This window comes from Ornithorhynchus anatinus, chromosome 2 (genome assembly GCF_004115215.2).
Source record: "Ornithorhynchus anatinus isolate Pmale09 chromosome 2, mOrnAna1.pri.v4, whole genome shotgun sequence".
Classification (NCBI taxonomy): domain Eukaryota; kingdom Metazoa; phylum Chordata; class Mammalia; order Monotremata; family Ornithorhynchidae; genus Ornithorhynchus; species Ornithorhynchus anatinus.
Window position 1 is genome coordinate 45178847 of NC_041729.1, and position 23008 is coordinate 45201854.

At 40.2% G+C, this 23008-nt stretch overlaps 1 protein-coding gene across 2 annotated transcripts; it reads right to left on the minus strand.

The window, feature by feature from the left end:
- Positions 1-206: 206 nt before the first annotated feature.
- Positions 207-22970, minus strand: PMS2 (PMS1 homolog 2, mismatch repair system component). Of its 2 annotated transcripts, XM_029057520.1 has the most exons (15): positions 22906-22970; positions 15924-16063; positions 15430-15516; positions 15096-15198; positions 12632-12815; positions 10945-11112; positions 10166-10263; positions 8959-9058; positions 8296-8380; positions 7573-7728; positions 5741-6647; positions 4839-5006; positions 3467-3567; positions 2903-3072; positions 207-604 (listed from the first exon to the last, which is right to left on the minus strand). In XM_029057520.1, the coding sequence occupies exons 1-15, from the start codon at positions 22917-22919 to the stop codon at positions 461-463; spliced, it is 2625 nt and encodes an 874-aa protein (XP_028913353.1). In that variant the 5' UTR covers positions 22920-22970; the 3' UTR covers positions 207-460. The 2 variants fall into 2 exon arrangements, with proteins under 2 accessions (XP_028913353.1, XP_039767025.1); XM_039911091.1 differs by lacking the exons at positions 15096-15198; positions 22906-22970 and adding an exon at positions 15646-15712 and having other exon boundaries at positions 15924-15983.
- Positions 22971-23008: the final 38 nt, after the last annotated feature.

A 23008-nucleotide genomic window follows, 5' to 3' on the forward strand; every position in this document is an offset into this window, starting at 1 on the left:
TTCTGCTGTTCCATTAATCTATTTGAAAAGAAATTTGAATTTCCAAATCAAGACAATCAACTATAAGCTGTGTACAGGAAAATCAAAACAGTACTTCTTTTACTTGCTCTAGCCTCTGGTTGCCATTAAAATTAAACTAGCATTACGATTTTAAAATATCAGAATAAATTTTATGTTGTGAAGAATGTCTGTACTTAAGTCTTACATAACTTCCAAAACATCTTTTTATTTAAAATAAAATCCTGACAAAATATACCACAAATAAACTTAAAAGTACACCTAGTTAAAATTATATATAAGACTATCAAGTCCTTTTTGAATCTGTACAAAAACCAACTTTGTAATATATTGACATTATAGCAACTAAACGATTACTAAAACTATTTTAAAATACAATAAAATATTGAAGTCTACAAAATCAGAAATTATTTTAATAATGTTTTTACACACATGAATTTTATCAGTCTTGAGAAATCATGTCTAAACTGGCTATGTGCCTCATGGTTGGCCTTCCATGGGGACAGTTCCAAGGATGTTCAATTTCACTCATGTGAGTGATCAGTTTCTTCATTTCAATTGTATTAAGTGCAGTCCCGATCATTACCTATGTACAAAACATAAACGAAGTTGAAATTCAGTATTTTCTTTTCTCTTTGGAGAAACTGATACACCAAAGAAGGTAATGGCAACAAAAATCACTTGCAAGTAATTAATCAATGAGGGCTAAAGTATCATACTAAGCACTTGGGAGAATACAACCTAAGTAAAATATGTTTACCCTGTCCTCAAGGAGCTCACAAGCTAATGGAAGAGACAAATAGGCAAAAATAATTTACAAATAAAGATCAGGAATTAAACAGAAAGTAGAATAAAAGAGAGGATGAAATAGATGCATAAATAACTGAATTTACAATTGACTAGAGAGAGAGAGAGAGAGTGCCACTCTCTTACTCCCAATCAACTGAATTGATTAATTTGGAGTCTCCAATCCTTTGCTCAGGCTGTTCCACCTATCTTGGACTCTCTTCTTCCCCAGACTCATCAGGCTACAGCTCTCCCCACATTCAAAATCCTCCCCTTCCTCCAACATACCTTCCTCAACTAATTCCCAGCATGTCAAGTCATAAAAACCCATCAGCCATCCCTAATTAATTAATGTTGGTATTTGTTAAGCGCTTACTATGTGCCGAGCACTGTTCTAAGCGCTGGGGTAGACACAGGGGAATCAGGATGTCCCACGTGGGGCTCACAGTCTTAATCCCCATTTTACAGATGAGGGAACTGAGGCACAGAGAAGTTAAGTGACTTGCCCACAGTCACACAGCTGATAAGTGGCAGAGCTGGGATTCGAACTCATGACCTCTGACTCCAAAGCCCATGCTCTTTCCACTGAGCCACGCTGCTTCTCTATCTCTATCCCTATCTCTTAGGTACCTAGTTTTACCTAGTTTTACACATCCTCAGCATTTTTACATATATGTTTATTCAACTATACATTCAATTACTTCCTTTGATTATTTGTAAATATTTTCATGCCAGTTTCTCTCTTTTGAGTGTAAGCTCCTAGTTGGCAGGGATTGTGTCACTTGGTTGTTTTGTACTTCCCAAAGCTCTGAGTACGATGCATACAGAGTGGCAACTCAAAAAATATGGCTACTTCTACTGCTGACTCCTAAAAAATCATCAGTCATATCCATCACATACCCAACCTCACACACATGTATAAATATATATATAATATGTATATTATATATACACACACACACATATATATATATACACACACACATTCGTATACACACACAAACACATATATAAAAAAACCCCAGTACATTTAATTACTAATTCCAGTCACAAATATTTTATGTCTCCCCTTTAGAGTGCTTGTTGTTTGTGGGCAGGGAAATGTCACTTTGTGTTGTATTTTCTCAAGTGCCTAGTATAGAGGATGAACTCAGAGGGAGCTCAATAGATATATATTATTATAAGTACTACCACTTGATGATGCTGGGTACAAATACCTAAATTCTAAGGGTGGCTACATGGAGTTGATGGGACATAATAATAATAATAATGTTGGTATTTGTTAAGCGCTTACTATGTGCCGAGCACTGTTCTAAGCGCTGGGGTAGACACAGGGGAATCAGGTTGTCCCACGTGGGGCTCACAGTCTTAATCCCCATTTTACAGATGAGGGAACTGAGGCACCGAGAAGTTAAGTGACTTGCCCAAAGTCACACAGCTGGCAAATGGCAGAGCCAGGGTTCGAACCCATGACCTCTGACTCCAAAGCCCGTGCTCTTTCCAGTGAGCCACGCTGCTTCTCTAGCCACGCTGCTGGGACATGAATTAATCAAGGAAGGTTTCCTAGAGGAGGTAGCATTTTAGGAAGATTTTGAAGATGAAGAGGGCTGTGGTCTTGCACATTTGCAGCAGGGAGGGAGGAGTTCCAGGCTGAGAGAACTATGTGAGAAAAGGGTCGGTGATGGGACAGTAAAAGGTGAGGTATATTTATAAGATGAGCTTGGGAGAAGTGAAGACTGTCAGTTGGGAAGTGGCTGGGTAGAAAAGGGGGGGAAAGCTAGCAAAATGCCTTGAATCCGAATCTGATATTTATAAGTACCAAGAAGCAGTATGGCCTAGTGGAAAGAGCATCCTAGGTCTCCCTCTTGTTTATTAGGTGACCTTGGGCAAGTCACTTAACTTCTCTGTACCTCAGTTGCCTCATCTGAAAAATAGGGATTAAGACTGTGAGACCCCTGTGGGACAGGAACTGTGCCCATCCCGATTATCTTGCATCTACCCCAGCGATCTGGTATAGTGCCTGGCACATAGCGTTTAACAAATACTGTAAAAAAGGAAAGAGTAAATATCTTACAAATATTTATAACCCAAAACTTACAGACTTTCTACATGCCCTTGAGGCAAACATTTGCCTAACTCGAGAGGGCCGACACATGACTCCAGGACAATCACTTAACATGAAAATCATCTCGTCTATGTCCTGTGGTCCGAATGTCCAGTTTTTACTGGTTGGTAAGGAAATCAATTTAACTCTTTCTGTGACAGGAGCTAGAAGACAAAAAAGAATCAGAATATTTAAGAAAAAATGTCATTTATATAACACATTTAGTTTCTTCTGATGCACTCACACAGTTACCTGAGTGGTAATACTTAGCATTACAACTATAAACCACTTTTTGAAGTTTGAAAGGGAGATAATATCAATCAACCCACAAGGATATCATGTGGATAACCTATTCCCAAATATTTTTGGAAAAGAAAAAGGAAGGTTTTATCTTGTAGGGTCACAAAAAGCCTCAGATTTGAGAAAGCACATCATTATTAGAAATTCCAGTGATGAATTACACATATATATACAAACACATATGTATAATATATGTATTTTAAAAGACAACACAGAGTAAAACTCTTTTGGAACCAGAGGTCTCCATTAAAAACTTACCTTTTTCATCAATAATAAAATCAAACCCATTCTTTTTGAATATTTCCAGATTTTCAATTAGTATGGCTTCATTTACGGCAGTTAAATTGAGATTTTGAGGCCTATAAAAAGGAGGACACACTCAAACCACAGCTAATGTCAATCATTCAAATATTATGAAAAAAATTAATTGAAATGACAAAACATCAATCAATCGGCAGCATTTATTGAATTGAGCACTTAGAATGCATGCAGAACACTGTAATAAGTGCTTGGGAAAGTATGATGTAATAGGTAAACCCGATCTCTGCCCTCAAGAGGCTAAGTAATGTCAAAAATAGGTCTAAAGGACATGACAAACTCTGTCAAGCAACACCATATTAAGTCCTAAGAGCCGTGAAATATAGTCTCAATTCAGAAATTTCCTTTCAGAAATTAAGGCAGCTTCCAAAGCAGTTTCCCTACCCTTCTTCACCGGCCTGCCCTGTTCGATTTGCTCACTGATTAGCTTCCAAGTCATCCCCAAAAAATGAAGGAAAGGTTGGAGGGAGGCTCTTTAATGGGATAACACCTGCAGTGCCAGGCTGCTTGCCTGTTCCCCTTCTCTACCTGCCCTGCTGATCTATCATCCCACTACTCCAGAAGGGCATCAGAATCACTGGGCTCCATGAATTGGAAGGAATAAACCCACAGGGAAGCAAAGGAAGAGCAAAACTGTTGCTTTTCAAAAAGTAAAGGAGAGCCAGTTGTGGGAGAAGGGAGGGAGGGTGCCCTTTAGGCACAATTATATGACAATTATTCATCTTGTTTCTTTACCATTGATAATAAATACACATTTTGGGGAGAAGAATAAAAAACCCAAGAAAACTAAAAATCAGGAAGCTTTCCTCAGTTGAGGAGTAGATCTACTGACTGAACGGAGTGCTTTATTTTTTTCACTGCATTTTTGGGTGTGTGAATCTTATTTTTATTTCCAAATATTCTTTAATTTTGCAAAAGGAGCCCATCAACTAAACTTGTCACTTCCCTGAAAAGACTTTCTTCCATATATTCATATTTAATAAAAAAGTATCCTCTTAAGACCAAACAGTCGGTTTAGAATACGTAATCTTGAATTTCCTATTCTGAGACCAGTTAGAGGCTATATAAAAATAAACAGTTTTGATAACTTGAGGACAAGGGGAATCCTTCTAAAGATAAGTTTTTGCTTTATTATTTTTCCCTTTTATTAATTAGCAACATTTGATTTTCTTGATAAATCAGATGAAGAAAAAGTGGTACATGAACATTTATGGATATACTGGATAATTTAGATACAAAACAAATCTTGTAATTAACTTATTCAAATTGATATTATTTGAATTTTCAAAATAGGAATTCTAGCTGAACTTACACTATAAGTCTTTGACCCTGCGGAACAGAGTGCAGTTGTAGCATCTCAAAGTTGTACTTCTCATCTGTGGCATGTTGATCAATTATGAAGAGATCGGCATTCAGTTTTGTGATTATAAATCCCAAATTAAATTGGCCAATGATTTCCATCTGTGTGAACATCTCTTTACTGCACACAAAAAATTGTTATACGTGATCATTTCTCACGAACATGAAAACAAATGACCTCAGTGGTGTCTAATTTATTGCATTTCAAAATATGAATTTTAAAATATTCCCAAATTAGTAAACCAAAATACAGTAACCAAAACCTCTACTTTAATTTCAACTTCAATCAATGATACTGAGCACTTACTATGTAGAGAGTACTGTACTAAGCACTTGGGAGACTACAATACAACTGAATTAGCAGACATGTTCTGTGTCCAAAATAAGTTTACCGTCTACAGCTTCAAGCCTCTCTGACCAGTTCGAAGGAGCCAAGGAAACTGATAAATCTAGTAACTCAATCCATATCTACTTAGCATACCAATAAACTACAAAGGAAATGAGTAGTTCCAACTAGCTCATTCTCCAATTCCCTTGGACTAAAATCTAGGGTTTTAGTGGATGATCTGCTATAGCTGATCTCCTAAGTTGTTGGGAGCAGAGGTGCGGCTGGTCAAAGTATCAAATGTCCGAATGCACTTTTTCTAAACACATTTAAATGTTCACAGCAGTTCACTGAAATCACTCAATAAAATATCTTAAAAGGAGGTTTGGGTGATTTAATATTAAAACTAAACTTTCACGTGTAATTTTAATATTGTTTTAAAAATAAAAAAAGAAAATGACTGAAAGAACATTTTAAGTACAGATAAAATACGTTATCCCACCTCTTTGGTAATCTACATTTAAAAATACCTTATCTCTTTCCTTAATTCATCTTCCGCTGCTTGGTTTTCTCCTGGGCTAATTTTTGCCCTAAATCTTCTATAATTCTGTGCTCTTGCTCTGTTTTTTTCCTCCCGGTGAAGCCGTTTTATTCGCTTGGCCAAAGCATTCATAGAGAACTCAACGGGCACCATTTTCTTATTAACTTTAATAGCTACATCGACTTGAGATGACAATGTGTTGTTCTGATCACTAGTGAACTTTGAAGGAACCTCTGAACTTAAAGCCACCTTCTTTTCACTTTTAGCCCTCTTCACATTTGGGGTTAGATTACGGTTTCGCTGAGCTACATCTCTGAATGCTTGTTCAGTTCCCATTTGGTCCAAATGACTTTCCACCTCTGAAAGTGGGAGGAGAGTTTCTGATGACTTCTCACAAACCCCAATAGTTTCAAGACAATTGCGGGGATGGCTTTTTGAAGAGTCATCTTCTTCTTGTTCTGGGGAGCTCGTAATACATTCACTGCTAAAATTGCTACTCATTTCTGGAGTGCTGACCCCTCCCTCTAATTCTCCTGGGGTTCCACCATGTCCAGAATCTCTATCACTTTCTAGTTTCCTTCCATCTGGGCTACTAAGCTTGTCCGAAGTTGACTCTCTTATGACATCCTGCTCACCAGGCTCTTTTTGAGAAGCATATTTTTGAGAGTTTAGGGTATCTGAAGTACTTGAAAATGACAGCTTTCTCTGTCCTTGAGGCTTCTGCTGCAGTTTAGGAGATGTCTGACTTTTAGTGCTGCTTTCTGTTTTCTGCTGGAGAGAGAATGCCTCTCGTAGCTTGGCAATTGTCATTGCTCTTTTTTCTTCTCCTTTAGTCCTCGGAGACCATTCCTCCAATGCGGGAGTTCCCATCTCTGCTGAACGTGGTTTTAAAGAAACTAGGGAAAATGTGAATAGAGAACAACTTTAGAAGAAGTGGTCACTCTGCAGGGCACTTAACTAAGCACTTGGGAGAGTTCAACAGAGCAGACATAATCCCTGCCCTTAAGGATTTTACAATCTAGCAGAGGAGATAGACAATAAAATAAACTATAGTTAGGTAAAGCAACCGCATATGCATGGTAAGTTTTGTAAGGGTGAGAAGTTGAGTTCTAAGGCTTTAGGAACTGCAAAACAAACACATGATCACAGTTAAGGTGTGGGGGGCGAGGGAATTGAGGCTGGTAAAGAGGGTGGAGTTGAGGATATGTACTTCTACATCCTGGGATGAGAGTCTGCAAGAGGGTCCAGGAGAAGTGAGATGACCTGGAACAGGTAGAGTGGGGCTAAGTATGGAGGTTGTGCTACAGGGTGAGGACCTAATTCAAGGGAGTTGGTGAGGTTACAGGCGAGACATCACTTGGAGAAGATTAGATCAAGCATGTGTTCGTGCTGGTGAGTGGCTGAGGCTTAGAGTGGAATCATCACCATGGAGGTTGAAATCCCCGAGGATGAGAAGAGAAGCAAGTGAGATTAGGAAGGTGAGATAAGCCTCAAAATCAGAGAGAAATTCATTCATTCATTCAATGCTATGTGCAGAGCACTGTACTAAGCCCTTGGAATGTACAATTTGGCAACAGATAGCGACAATCCCTGCCCATTGATGGAGAAATGCAGAGGTGGGACCAGAAAGACAGTAGATATCAGCAACTGGTAACTACAGAGAGGTAGAGATGGCCAAGGGGGGAGTCAAGGGAAGAAGAGAGAGAAAGGGAGGGTAACAAAGAGCAACTGCAACATGAGGGAAACTAAATTACTCCTGGAAATATAAGAGATTTATTTAAGCAGCTACAATTTTCAATGTAAGTTCAAGTTTTTTCCTACCTCCAACATCCAGCAATAGCTTCTGATTGATATTAAGTTTGTTAACATCACTGTCAAACATTCCTAATAGGGAAGTCTTTAACACAGCCAGCAAAAGCTTCTCTTTCTGAAGTAATATTTGCCTTTTATCTGGTGTTACATTGATGTCAACACATTCTAAAGCAAAAAAAAAATTGTTACCTTTCAAATGCATTGCATTTACAGTTAACTTCTGGCAATAGTAATTTCCCCATTTCCCCTTTCTTTCAGATACAGAAGCACAGAGCTCATCCTTCCACACTCATGGAGGGTTCAAACTGGAAAGCCCATAAAAAGTAACAGATAACCAAAGACACAGATACAAAATGAGCAATACAGACACAGGCACACACAAATATAAGAGAAAGCAAGACTAAAAGACTGAGAAAGTGACAGAAGGATAAAAGGGCCAAAGAAAGAAGTGGGCAGAGACAGGGGAAAATAGACACTAAGAGAAAAACAGAGGTAGGAAGAGAAAACAGAAAGAGAAATCAAATGGAAAGGATACCTATCTAAATCAAGGCAAATGCCTGGTATTTCAGATAGTTGCCTAATAAAACAATGATACACGTTTCTGTTCTCAGCATTTAATAACTATAATAATAATATTAGTTAAAGGCGTGTTCAAACTCTCCATGGACAGTTATTACTTCCCAACTGCATTTTATTCATTTGACAGTAATACTTCTTTTCAGAGGAACTTACCAGAATCAACAGAAATGTTAAGAACAACAAATGGATATTGGTGTCGATTATACGTGTGATAGACTTCATTCACCAGTCTGGAAACCTATAAGAAATGATTATCAAAGGTTCAGAATATACCATTTTCTTTCACAGTACAAAAACGTGTTTAAAGAGCTATTATTAAAAGGTTCAGAATATTCCATTTCCTTCCATTATGCAGAAACATGTCATAGCTATTAATTTTTGATAGATGCATATATATTAATCATTGGCTCCTGGAACGGAATCCACCATATCTTGACTATTGTGCAATAAGGAATTCATCAAGGAAATTTAATAGAGATCAGTCAATTAATGGTGTTTAATGAGATTTTATTATGTGCAGAGCACTGTTCCAAGTGCCTGGGAGAGTATGAAACAACAAAATTAGCAGACATGTTCCCTGTCCATAATGAACTTATGGAGATGCTTAAAAAGGAGTTTCTGAGCAAAAAAAAATCAAAGTCACTTACTGAAAAGAAAGATGTAAAAACCCAAAATTATTAGTGAATTCCCTGCAAGTGAACTTACTCATACTAAAAGAGATCTGAAAACATGAAATATTATAGGCTATACATAGAGTTAGAGGGGAAAAAAAAGCATCAAACTGCTTTATATAACACTGCTTAGGTGTAATTTTACCTTTGCTGGGTCACATGGCCGCTGGTTGATAAAGTAAAACTGTCTTTCTGTTGTACTCCTCCCAACACCATGATCACAACGTGAAATAAAGCCTGTAATGCTATTTAACATTAAGACAAGAGTAGGAGTCCAGAATGAAAAAAGACAGAAATAAACTTAATTGTCAGAAATATTGAGATTGAGCAGCGATGCTGCTGCAATATATCGACCATTTGTGTTGTATGCTGTCTCTGTTTACCAGAACAATTACAAGAACAGTATTTCACATTTGGTTACATCCTGGCTGAGTACTGGGAAGAACCCTAAGTTTGAAAAAAAGTGACTTGAGCAGAGACTATCCTATGTCTCTTTTGGTCAGGTTCTGAAAAGAGGTCCTCAAACAATCTCAAATTACTGGGTACATTCTTGGAGCAAAGCACTGAGCTAACACTTGGGAGAGTATAATAATTAGTAGACATGACCCCCGCCCTCAAGGAGTTTAAAATCAACTACTGCGCGTGCTTCTTTTGGCTATTTTTACAATTTTTAAAAAAGGGCTCAGCTGAAAACAGTATTCTAAACAATTAAAATAATCGCATACCCAACAAAGGAGGCACTTCCTGTTCCTCTTTTAGTTTTGCTTCCTAACAATCTATGCCCTGGTCAAACAAGTCTAAGGAGAGGGAGGAGATCCCAAGTCAAGAGTGCAGGGCAAAAGCATAATCAAGATCTTCCTTTTCCTCCTCTGATGATAATAATAATCCTGATGATATTAATTTGCCATTTACTACATGCCATCCTACTAAGCAGATGGTGTAGATAATATGACAGGACACAATGTCAGTCTCACATTGGGCTCACAGTCTAAAAGGAAAATAGGAGAATAATATTCTTATTTTACAAATGAGGAAACTGAGGCACACTGCATTTAAGTGTCTTAGCTGTGGTAACACAGCAGGCAAGTGGAGGAGCCGGAAGTAGAACCTAGATCTCCTTACTCGTGGACTTGTGCTCTTTCCACTAGGCCACACAGCCTCCCAAATACTTTGCCTCTGCTTCCACCCTTTTTTAACCATATTGGAAATTCATCAAAGTCTCCTCTAAAGAAACACTAGCCATAAATTTTAGCAATCATAAATGCATTTCTTAAACTTTACATTCGAAAATCTCTGTTGCATATTTCAAATTATAATTCTGAGGGCAGTGGCGTTTAGTGTCAACTACTTACGTGTAAAAATTATGTGGAGCATCACTGAACTTAAGACCATACTCTTCACAAACAGATTCACTAGGCGGCAGCTGAACAAACGAAATGAGGCTTTGCAACTGAAAGAAATCATAGTTCACCATTATTTCTTAATGCCCATAGGCAAACTTTGGGAAGTTGTGTTCAATAGTTTCTCTTCTTTTTTTTTAAGTAGCATTTGTTAAATGCTTACTAGCTGCAAGAGACTGTACTAAGCGCTGGAGTGCACACAACCTAATTAGGTTGGAAACAGTCTATGTCCCACATGGGGCTCATAATCTTAATTCCTGTTTTACAGATGAGATAACTGAGGTCCAGAGAGATTAAATAACGTGCACAAGGTCAGAGAGCAGAAAAGTAGCACAGACAGGATTCTTTTTGATGCTCAATTCAAGGACAGTAATAAAGGTAAATCAAAGAACTTGATTTGACCTCTGCTCTAGTTTTTTGTTGTACTACATAGTATGATCATGATCAGTTTGGCACACATCTGAAGAGGCAGAATATCTATCACTTGTACAGCATTTCTATTCGAAGGCAAAGGATGTGATTTTTGCACATCTCCTAAACGAGCAAAATACAGTATTTTCACCTCCCTGCAACAGGTCTATCAAAATGATAGTTTAGCAGATCTTAATAGAGAGTCTTAAACTCTTTTAACATTTTCTCTGAAGATAAAAATTCCATGAAAAAACAATTACTTGCCACAATTAATAACTAGGAGCTGACCACAAAAAAATCATATTTGGGGTAATCATTACCTGTTTTTGCCCAAACACTGCTCCAATATTTTCTTTTACAGTGGAGTTTCCATTTGTGCACACAACAGGTTGTCGTTTACCTTGCCCTACTTGGTTCGTGCAGTTTATTCGAATGCCTGCTGAAATGATACAGTATGCTTGTAATACCTGCACCATTTTAGCAAATTCCTGGTAAAAAGGAACAGCTTGATTATTCACAGTAATAGGAAATCAATTACATTATTTTGCAGTTACAAAACATCTTCCACAGAGTTCAAACCATAATAATCATTTCTGATATTAGAGACACAAAACATGACAGAGATATGTTCATGGTTCAAGGTCACATTAGAATTCAGTATCCTTGACTCAGGAACACACCTGAGTTATTAGCACCTGCATTCAAATGGAGAATGAGAGTTTTTAGAATACTGGCAGGCCTCCACTTAACTCCCCTCAAACATTTTCACTTACGTTTCAATAATTCAACATAACACTTTCAACAGTTCTAAATTTACACCTTTATTCAGCTTTACAACTCATGGGTCTGGACTTTACAACACTAGCCTTCCTCTAGGGCACTGACTGTCTCCTGAGTTGTAGGGGGTGGGCACAACTGTTGCAGAGAAATGGGGAAATCACTTTAAATACTGCCATGGGCAGCTTGGGGGGAAAGTTAAAAAAAGGCAGAGGGTGGGAGGGTGGGGCAGGAGAGGCCGGGGGAACAGGCGGGAGTCACCAGGGACAGGCCTAATGCTATTTTACTTCAAGTGAATTTCAAAAGTCCGCTGGCCAATCATGGACTCTCTCTGACTCAATATAAGTATAACACATAAATAGTGTAGCTATATTACTCATCTTATAATTGATTGAGTACCCAATTCTGGGTAACTTTGGAAGAAACGTGGGTACTTCACTCAGGAACCAACCCTCCATTTTAAACACACCGTTCCTAGGAGAAAAATTGGTTTTGACTCAAAATAGTTTTCGGGGACCGATCGTGTCCTAAGTCTGAGGACTGAGGTCAAGAGAATCTTTAAGATCCCATTGTCTGGGCAAATATTTAGCAATTCAGTATTGCATTAATTGTTCACTTTATTTGGGAGTAAATTTCTGAAGACTCATCCGAGGTTCTAAAAAAATTCAAAATATTCTATGACAAACATATTAGAAGGTTGATCTAAGGTTTTTTTAGAAAAGAGAAAATCAAAAGCACACTCATGATGCGAATGTGGTTACTATTCATTGATGATAATTTCCCAGAAAATTTTAAACCACCTTTATACCTTAGAAAGATGCCATGGACATAGTGCAAAAGTGTAGGAAAAAGAATTAGACACAAAATTAATAATGGGTCTGATTAGTTATAATTATTGAGCCTTTACTGTAACTTGGGAAGCAGAATAGCCAAGTGGATAAAGCAGAGACATGGGAGTCAGAAGAACTGGGTTCTGACCCTGTTTACACCCGTTGCCTGCTGTGGGACCTTGGGCGAGTCATTTAATTTCTCTACGCTGCCTCAGTTACCTCATCTGTAAAATGGGGATTAAGACTGTGAGTCCCACTTGAGACATGGACTGTGTCCCACCAGATTACCCAGTATCTACCCCAGCGCTTAATACAGTGCCTGGCACACAGTAAGCACTTAGTAAACATCATTAAAAAATTACAAATTTGTAAAAAAAATAAAGCTCTTAATTGATCATACCTTTTTAATATTCCTTTGAAATTCTTTGTGTCGTACTGGTAGGGTATAAAATAACTGCTGAACGATAACGGTTGTCCCTTGTTGTCGTGGAAATGGTACTTTTTGAGTAATTGTCCCATTGTGATCAAACACCAATCGAGTTCCAACCTTTGCGGATTTATGGCAAGTATTGATAGTCACATCACTAGGAAGAGAAGGCAATTACATGAGCCAACTGTACTGTTCCTGCGAAATTAGAAACTTAACATCATAGTAGGCTATTTGTACATCTGTTTTTTTTTCCTTTCAAACTTTTCAGTACATTATTCTCTTTCTTTCCATTCTAGACAAGATTGTGATCTACTCTGATCAATCATGAGCACTACTGTGTAGTACATCCCCTCAAGTCTTAAATTGGCAGAAGAGGTGGAGCAGATCACAAAGTATCTATGATTTTGCACTTTTTGGGACATATATAAAAAGTTACAATAGAGAAGCAGCATGGTCTAATGGATAGAGGACAGGCCTGGGAGTCAGAAGAAACTGGGTTCTAATCTCGACTCCGCCACTTGTCTGCTGTGTGACCTGGGGCAAGTCACAAATTCTCTGTGTCTCCATTGCCTCATCCGTAAAATAGGAATTAAGACTGAGCCCCATGTGGGACATGGACTGTGTCCAAGCCAATTAGCCTATATCTATCCCAGCGTTAACAAATACTATACAAAGAAGTAAGCTTTTCATTCATGCATTCAATTATTTATTGAGCGCTTACTGTGTGCAGAGCTCTGAATTAGCACTTGGGAATGAGCTCACAGACTAGAGTGGGGGAGACAGACATCAGTACAAATAAATTAGAGATATGTACATAATCAGGTGGCAGAGAAGAATCTTGTACCTTTATTGCTATCATGAAAATCTAATGCGATGGTAATAGTAAAAAGTGCTGTACTTCCATTTACAAAGGAAATATTTTTCTTGAACATTTTAATACCTAGAAATTTAATTATAGAAATTCTCTATCACTAAGCTTACTAACAAAATTCAACAGCAATTCAGAAAAATACCAACTATTACCTACCCTATTATCCATTTACCAGCCTTGCTTTGGTTATCAGAAATGCACAGATGACAGGAGTTTCTACACAGGTGTACCATTCAGGGAATAGCAGGGAGAAAACCGGCAGAGGGGAACTTTGGGGTAAGAGGTTGAGAAAGAAATGGAAAGAACACATTTTGGGGAGCTGAGTCACTCTCCACCTTGGATGAGAGGGTGGCGAGATACCAGCAGAGCCAAGCATTTCATGGCCACCTTTTTTGCCTGCTCTCCTTGCTTTTCCTTCCCCATTTCCTCTGGGCTGATTCCCTGGTCTTCTCTCTTGCCACTTCCCCACTGTAACTCCTACCATAGCATCTCCTCCCTCACCCATCGCCACTGCACACTGTCAACCAACGAGGCCCAAGGGCACCACTAGTTCTACTGAAAAAGCTAAACACGCAGCATCATGGAGCTGATTGGCATTACAGGACCACTTCTTAACATACTCCGTTTCAAGATATTTCATCTAATATGTCCAGCCGTAGGCTAAGGGCCTCATGAAAGGAAGGGGCTGGTAATGGGAGGGAGCCAGGAGGGAAGCCAGGGCATGAGTCTCCACAGGGAAATTCATCCAGTCATTCAACTGCATCCAAGGAGGAAGCCAGAGAGAACTCAGCCAGAGAAGGCTAAGGCAGGAAAGGCAGAGCACCTGCAAGAAACTGGATTCCCCGGATTCTCCCCGGGTCTGAATCTTTCCCCAATCCAAAGCCATTATTTTCCCAAACTTCCCTAATTTGAATCTGTTTGGTGCTCTTTGGACATTGGATATTAGCCCCACTCCCAACCCCACAGCACTTTGTTACATATCTTTAAATTATATATTATAAATGACCTATTTATTTATATTAATGTCCCTCTCCCTCTTTAGACTGTAAACTCGTTATGGGGCAGGGAATATGTCTGCTGACTGTTGTATTGTACTCTCCCAAGCACTTAATACAGTGCTCTTCATATAGTAAGTGCACAATAAAATATGATTGATTAATTCTGTTCTTAGCCCTCTCCCACTCCCAGGGGGAGTTGTAAATTAGAAGTTTATTGAACAGAAACTCCTTATGCACGGGCAGAAGGTTCTGCTTACAAAACACTATCCTGCTTCATTCATACCAGTAAAGGTTATAGTGAAAATTAAAAATGTTAATTTTACCAATTGAAAATAAAATATTCCAAAGACCTTTTGGGACTCAAAACGTTTCGACTACACATTTTTCAAATTTGGAGAGGTTTTCATATGTGGGAATTTATTCTCAGATTGGGAGTCCTGGAGGGAACAGGGACTGTGTCTTAATCTATCTCAAACCGACCCCAGGCCGTAGCACAGTGCCTGGCATAAGGTAAGCACTTAACAAATATTATAAGTATTGATTATTATATAAAATGCAGCATTACCTCAACGCACACAGTGAGCTTAACGCTTCACCTCGAAAGCCAAATGTTTCCACGTGAGTTAGATCAGAGAAATCTTGTATCTTGGAAGTGTAATGTTTCAGGGCTAAATAAAAATTGATAAATTATGTACTGTATTTTTGTTTCTTAAGATGCATTAGTCTAGGCATATTTTATTTCTACATAAAGTCAAATTACACAAAAGTGTCTGGATGGTTCATAAATAACTTCAAAATAATACATTCCTTCTAAAAGGAGAATTAGTGGTGTCCACTTACATAAGATTAGAAACTGTGAAAATTGGGGGCATTTTGTACGAGTGAAAAATCCAACTTACTCAAGCCCGCAAAATTTTCTTCTTCTACTCCACAACCATTGTCTGAAACTTCTATGAGATCAGCACCATACTCTTTAAGCTTTAGATCTGGAATATTTTAAAAATATAGAACTCACAAATACTTAAAAATCATAGGATTCAACGGCTGAAAAGTTTGGTCTACATTTTTGTTAAACAAATTTGGAACTCAGTATTTCATTTTAAATTGTAACTTACATTTTGAATAATCACTTTTTAGATTTTTTAATCCGTTGGGTTTAACTCAGACACATGATCTGGATGCCTAATTGAAAATTTCAGAAAAGAATAATTTTTGGCTGAAAATGATATCAGTTGGGCCAAATCCTGATAATTCCCTGTCTGATTGCTGTAGAAAATGATTTGATAATTACCATTAAATTTTTTAAAAAGTCAGAATTGTTAATTAAAATATGCTCTGCTATCATCTATCATCTATGACTCATCTATGACATTTCAAAATATTTCAAACTTACCAATATTAGTGGCTCCAGCATCCACACTATTTTCCACCAACTCCTTCACAGCAGTGCCTAGATTGAGTACTACTTGTCCAGAACAGATCTGATGTACTGACTTGCGATCTATAGGTTTGATTGCTTTTGCAGGTTCCAGACTGAAAAAAGATACAAAACCAGACATCATAAAGTGAGGATTCAATTCCTGTTCTCCCCTCTATTTACAGTGTGAGCCCTGTGTGGGGCAGGGACTGTGTCAAATCTAATTAACTTCTATCTACCTCAGTGCTTTAAACACAGTAAGCACTTTAATAATAATTTGTTTTTTTCAAAATTAGTCATAATTGTTATTCATAATAATAATAATAATGTTGGTATTTGTTAAGCGCTTACTATGTGCAGAGCACTGTTCTAAGCACTGGGGTAGATACAGGGTAATCAGGTTGTCCCACGTGAGGCTCACAGTTAATCCCCATTTTACAGATGAGGTAACTGAGGCACAGAGAAGTTAAGTGACTTGCCCACAGCCACACAGCTGACAAGTGGCAGAGCTGGGAGTCGAACCCATGACCTCTGGCTCCCAAGCCCGGGCTCTTTGCGATTACAGGCATAATTTCCAGTTTTACCTCAATTAGGAGATCACTGACCTATCCCTTATTAGCTGCTAGAAAATTACTTGAGGGAAAAACAGTTTTCTTTTGTTTTTTGTTAATCTACTACCTTGGGGCTGAATGATATACTTTGTGCTACAACTACAATACGGTCCTAAGGAGTCATTAGCTCATAATCATTCCCCATTGGGGAATGGCCTATAAAACTCCCCTAAGTTCTTGGAGGGCTATGAATGATAAGGGAGACTTTCAGGGTTCCAAAAGTGCTTTACCTGGGCCCTGGCTGAGCATAAACTCCCCACACCTTTTCTGGCAAGTGAACGTCTTGTCCTCCTCCTAATCCAGGAGGATTGGTTTATATCTGCTCCAGCTCTTAAAATCAAGCACAGCACAGAGTAAGCGCTTAACAAATACCCCCCGAAAAAAGCGGGTACAAATGTACTCAAGGTGCAGAAGTGCTGAGGAAGATGTGATTTAGGAAGCAAATTTATGGGTGACAATTTAGCACTAGGGATTTTGCAGCACCTCCTACAGAGAGCACTTCTATTTTTCTGAATATAGACTAAACTCTATTTGCATGATCACCTTTAAATTTACAGTGCCCAATCATTCTGCACCTAAAGATGAACTTGATTGTGCAAACTAATAAATATTTAAAGAGAGAGTAATCATGTGTGCCAGGGAAGTAGAAGCAAATGCAAATTTCACTTTATTATTTCCGCCTCTTCTGGCAGGGAGGGAGAGGGAGAATTGGTTAAGTTTTATGTGCCACTTACATGCTAGACTTATAGTGCGTGCAATAAACGAGTCTTTTAAAATGTTAAATGAAGTATAAAATTGTGTATTAAATTTGAAATAGTTATTTGGACTACGATTACCCTTTTCTTGAAGTTTATAGGACCTGACCTGATCTGTGTTTTGATTTCTCCTTGGCTGTAACATTTTGTTCCACCTTCCTTGACTTTAACTTTGATAAAGACCATGATTTCAAAATTCCTGTCAGTTCCTGTTAGTTTGCCAGTGAAATCTGGGGTTCCATTTGGTCAGTTCACAGTCACACCAGGTCCTTCACACAGAGCGACAGGAAGTGCTCTATGTGGCTGAATAGACCAAATGTAATTACAACAGCAGAACGGACTAAAACTGCCTCAGAAGTAGCACACCATTATAAATAAGCATCTCTATTACACTTGATATTTCAGAGCTCATTCGGTCTCTCACTCTTTATCCACTCTCTTCTCCCACTCTACCCCAGCTCACTGTCTTGGTTCCTCTCAAGCTAATCATCTCACTGTGTCTCTTTCTCATCTCTCCCATTGTAACCTCTTGTTCATCTTCTGTTCTGAAACTCCCTCACCTCTCAGATCCATCATACTGCAGCTCTTCCCTTCTTCAAAGGCCTTCTGAAATCACATTTCTTCCAAGAAGTCTTCCAATTTCTCTACTTCCCAGATTATATCCCAGATAGTACTTCTGTACTTATCACTGTATATGCCCTACTATGTGATTACTAACTCTTCTAGCTTTAAATTATTTCAGTGCTTTTTTCTTCCCCACCAGAGGATAAATTCCTTTTTGGAAGGAATCATGTCTATAAAACTCTATTTTACTCTCCCAAAGGAGCTCAAATGCAGAGAATTTTACATTTGTTTTAATCAACACCTAAATATACCTCTCCCCATTTTACAGATTCAGGAATTCCAGCTTTGAGAGGTTAAGTAACCTCTTTAAGACTAGAGCAGATCAATGGCAGAGCTGTGATTAGAATTCTGAGACTATAAATCCTCTTGTAATGGTCAAAATCATGAGTTTCCAAGTTGATTACACATTCCTCTAGACAGAAAGCTCTTGATGAGCAGGTAAAGGGTCTATCAACTCTGTTATACTGTACTCTCCCACATGCTTAGTACAGTGCTCTTCATAGTTAAGCGTTCACAAATTCCATTGATTGACTCAGAGCAGGAGGCTAGTGAAGAAAAAACTTCCCCATCTTATATAGCCCTTCTCACATTGCCCGATTCGATCCTCTCTGGTTGGAAGGAGATATTCAAAAGGTTCTCACATTGCCCACTTCAATCCTCTCAGGTTGGAAGGAGACATTTATTCAAAAGGAGAGGGACTGCAAGAAGCCACTACTTCTTGCAAGAATTCTGAGGAACTTTCCCAGGGGAGGAGTGAACTCCTAAACCAGCAATTTCTCCATCCTCCAATGAAAAACCTAAGTACAATCCCAAAGATGGCATCTGGCATCCAATATCACTATGCATTTTCCTAATTAGTACCTGCTAGAGTCAGGCCTCTCAATGTAACTAACTGAGAAAACACAACACAAATAGAAATTATGTAAAAGATTCTACGAACCTCGGGGACATAGCGGTTTAGGAGTCGGACTCGCAAGAGGTAGCCCTAATTTATTCAAAATCTATTTTAAAAGCATAATGAAATTTCAGCCTGCCACTAATGATCTGGAGTGGACTTGTGATTTATTTGATATATTGCTCTCCCACAAAGTTGACAGAGCAGCCTGTTTTAAAGTCATCAATTTTTTTAGATTTTCCCTAGCCAAGCAGCAAACTTTCCTAGGTTTGATTTCTAGTCCATATGTTCTCCATCATTTATAAGACAGTATCAGGAGCACAGAATGTCTTAGAACCCTTAGGGGATGATGATGGAGTCTCCCAATGAGAATGGGGACAAGGCTCTCCTCCTGAAGGAAATGATTACAGGGCTAGTAGTTTGCACTCCTGCTACTCTTGTTCCTGCTGGACCAGGGGTCCACACTGCTTAGCGCAGCGGAGTGGTGTAGTGGTTAGAGCACGGGCCTGGCAGTCAGAAGGATCTGGGTTCTAATCCCGGCTCCGCCGCTTGTCTGCTGTGTGACCTTAGGCAAGTCATTTCACTTCTCCATGCCTCCGTTCCCTCATCTTTAAAACGGGGATTAAGACTGTGCGCCCTCTGTGGAACAGGGACTGTGTCCAATCCGATTAGCTTGCATCTATCCAGCGCTTAGTACAGTGCCAGGCACATAGAGGTCAGAAGATATGGCTCTAATCCCGGCTCCGCCACTTCTCTGCTGTGTAACCTTGGGCAAGTCACTTGACTTCTCTGAGCCTCAGTGACCTCATCTGTAAAAGGGGGATTAAAACTGTGAGGCCCACGTGGGACAACCTGATTACCCTGTATCTATCCTAGTGCTTAGAACGGCGTTGGCGCACAGTAAGTGCTTAACAAATGCCATCATCATTATTATTATTAATAAATATGATTGAATGAATGAATGTATCTACTCTCCTACTGACCCGATCCCTGCCCTGAAGGAGCTTATAATGTAGCACCACCTTTCCCAAAGAAGGGGGCTGTACGGACGCTAGCGAAGGGCTGGGAGCCAGGGTCTGGGCGACCTCTAGACCGCTCAGAGGCAGACAGGTGGAGAAAACGGCCCCTCACGGCTTAGTGAAAAGAGCCCGGGCTTGGGAGTCGGAGGTCCTGGGTTCTAATCCTGGGTTGAGAGCTCACGTCCTCCAGGAGACCTTCCCACACTGAACCCTCCCTTTCCCTCTGCCCCCACTCCCCTCCCCATTCCTCCTACTCCCTCCCTCTGCTCTACCCCCTTCCCCTCTCCACAGCACTTGTGTATATTTGTTTATATTATTCATTACTCTATTAATAATGTGTTTATGTCTATGATTCTATTTATCTATTTTGATGGTATTGATGTCTGTCTACTGGTTTTGTTTTGTTGTCTGTCTCTCCCTTTTAAACTGTGAGCCCATTGTTGGGCAGGGATTGTCTCTCTCTGTGACCCAATTGTACCTTCCCAGTGCTCAGTCCAGTGCTCTGCACCCAGTAAGCGCTCCATAAAGACGACTGAACGAATGCCTGACATGTTTTGTTGTCTGTCTCCTCGTTAGACTGTGAGCCCGTTCTTGGGCAGGGATCGTCTCTCTCTGTGGCCCCATTGTACCTTCCAAGTAGAGAAGCAGTGGGGTTCAGTGGAAAGAGCCTGGGCTTGGGAGTCAGAGGACCTGGGTTCTAATCTCGGCTCTGCCGCTTGCCCGTTGTGAGACTTTGAGCGAGTCTATTTATCTTGATGATGTTATCCTGTTTTTGTTTTGTTCTGTTTTGCTTTGCTGTCCGTCTCCCCCATTTAGACTGTGAGCCCGTCACTGGGCAGGGATGGTCTCTGTTGCTGAATTGTCCATTCCAAGCGCTTAATACACTGCTCTGCACATAGTAAGTGCTCAATAAATACTATTGAATGAATGTCACTTCACTTGCCTGGGCCTCAGTGACCTCTTCTGGAAAATGGGGATGAAGACTTTGAGTCCCACGTGGGACCACCTGATGACCTTGCAGCGCTTACAACGGTGCTTAAGAAGCAGCTTAGCTCAGTGGAAAGAGCCCGGGCTTGGGAGTCAGAGGTCATGGATTTGAATCCCGAATCTGCCACCTGTCAGCTGTGTGACTGTGGGCAAGTCACTTCACTTCTCTGGGCCTCAGTTCCCTCATCTGTCAAATGGGGATGAAGACTGTGACCCTCACGTGGGACACCTGATTACCCTGTATCTACCCCAGCGCTTAGAACAGTTCTCTCCACATATTAAGCGCTTAACAAATACCAACATTATTATTACTCCAAGCGTTCTGTGCAGTGCTCTGCACATAGTAGGCACTCCATAAGTAATAATAATAATAATGTTGGTATTTGAAGAACAGTGCTCTGCACTTAGTAAGAGCTTAACAAATACCAACATTATTATTAGTAAGTGCTTAACAAATGCCAACATTATCATTATTACTCCAAGCGCTCAGTCCAGTGCTCTGCAAATAGTAGGCGCTCCATAAGTAATAATAATAATAAGGTTGTATTTGTTAAGCTCTTACTAAGTGCAGAGCACTGTTCTTCAAATACCAATAATAATAATAATGTTGGTATTTGAAGAACAGTGCTCTGCACTTAGTAAGAGCTTAACAAATACCAACATTATTATTACTCCAAGTGCTCAGTCAAGTGCTCTGCATATAGTGGGTGCTCCATAAATAATAATAATGATAATATTGGTATTTGTTAAGCGCTTACTAATAATAATGTTGGTATTTGTTAAACGCTTACTAATAATAAAGTTGGAATTTAAGCGCTTACTAACAATAATATTGGTATTTGTTAAGCGCTTACTAATAATATTGGTAGTTAAGCGCTTACTAATAATAATGCTGGTATTTAAGGGCATACTATGTGCAGAGCACTGTTCTAAGCACTGGGGGAGATACCGGGTCATCAGGTTGTCCCTCGGGAGGCTCACAGTTAATTCCCATTTTCCAGATGAGGTCACTGAGGCCCAGAGAAGTGAAGTGACTTCCCCACAGTCCCACTGCTGACAAGTGGCAGAGCTGGGATTGGAACCCATGACCTCTGACTCCCAAGTCCGGGCTCTTTCCACTGAGTCACGGGAAGCTGACTTTGGGAGGGCAGTGCAGCCCCCTCCTCCTCCTCATAATAATAATAATAATGTTGGTATTTGTTAAGTGCTTACTGTGTGCAGAGCACTGTTCTAAGCACTGGGGAGATACAGGGTCATGAGGTGGTCCCACAGTGAGGCTCCCAGTCTTCACCTCCAGCTGTGTGACTGGTGGGCAATCACTTAGCTTCTCTGGGACTCAGTTCCCTCATCTGTAAAATGGGGATGATGTCTGGGAGCCCCACGAGGGACAACCTGATCACCCTGTATCTCCCCCAGTGCTTAGAACAGTGCTTGGCACACAGTAAGCGCTTAACAAATACCAACATTATTATTTCCAGATGAGGTCAATGAAGGCCCAGAGGAGTGAAGTGACTGGGCCCACGGTCACACAGTGGACGCCCCAGACGCCAGAAGCGGGCGGAGGAGGGAGGAGGAAGAGGAAGAGGAGGAGGAGGAAGAGAAGGAAGAGGAAGAGGAAGAGAAGGAAGAGGAAGAGGAGGAGGAGGAAGAGAAGAGGAGGAGGAGGAGGAGGAGGAGGAGGAGGAAGAAAGGAGGAGAAGAGGAGGAAAGAAGAGGAGGAAGAGGAGGAGGAAGAGGAGGAGGAGGAGGAGGAGGAGGAGAAGAGGAGGAGGAGGAAGAAGAGGAGAAGGAGGAGGAAGAGGAGGAGGAGGAGGAAGAGGAGGAAGAGGAGGAAGAGGAGGAGGAAGGAGGGAGGAGGAGGGAGAAGGAGGAAGAGGAGGAGGAGGAAGAGGAGGAAGAGGAGGAGGAGAAGAAGAGGAGGAGGGAGGAGGAAGAGGAGGAGGAGGAATGAGGAGAAGAAGAGGAGCAGGAGGAGGAGGAAGAAGGGGAAGAGGAGGACGGAAGAGGAGGAGCAGGCGGAGGAGGAGGAGGAGAAGGGGAAGAGGAGGAGGGAGGTCCATCACTCACCTCAAGCCCTCCATGGAGCCGCCGCCGCCACGCTGAGGCCTCCCCTCCGGGCCGCCCCGAAGCAGGAGCGCGCATGCGCGCCAGACAATCCCCGCCCACTCGA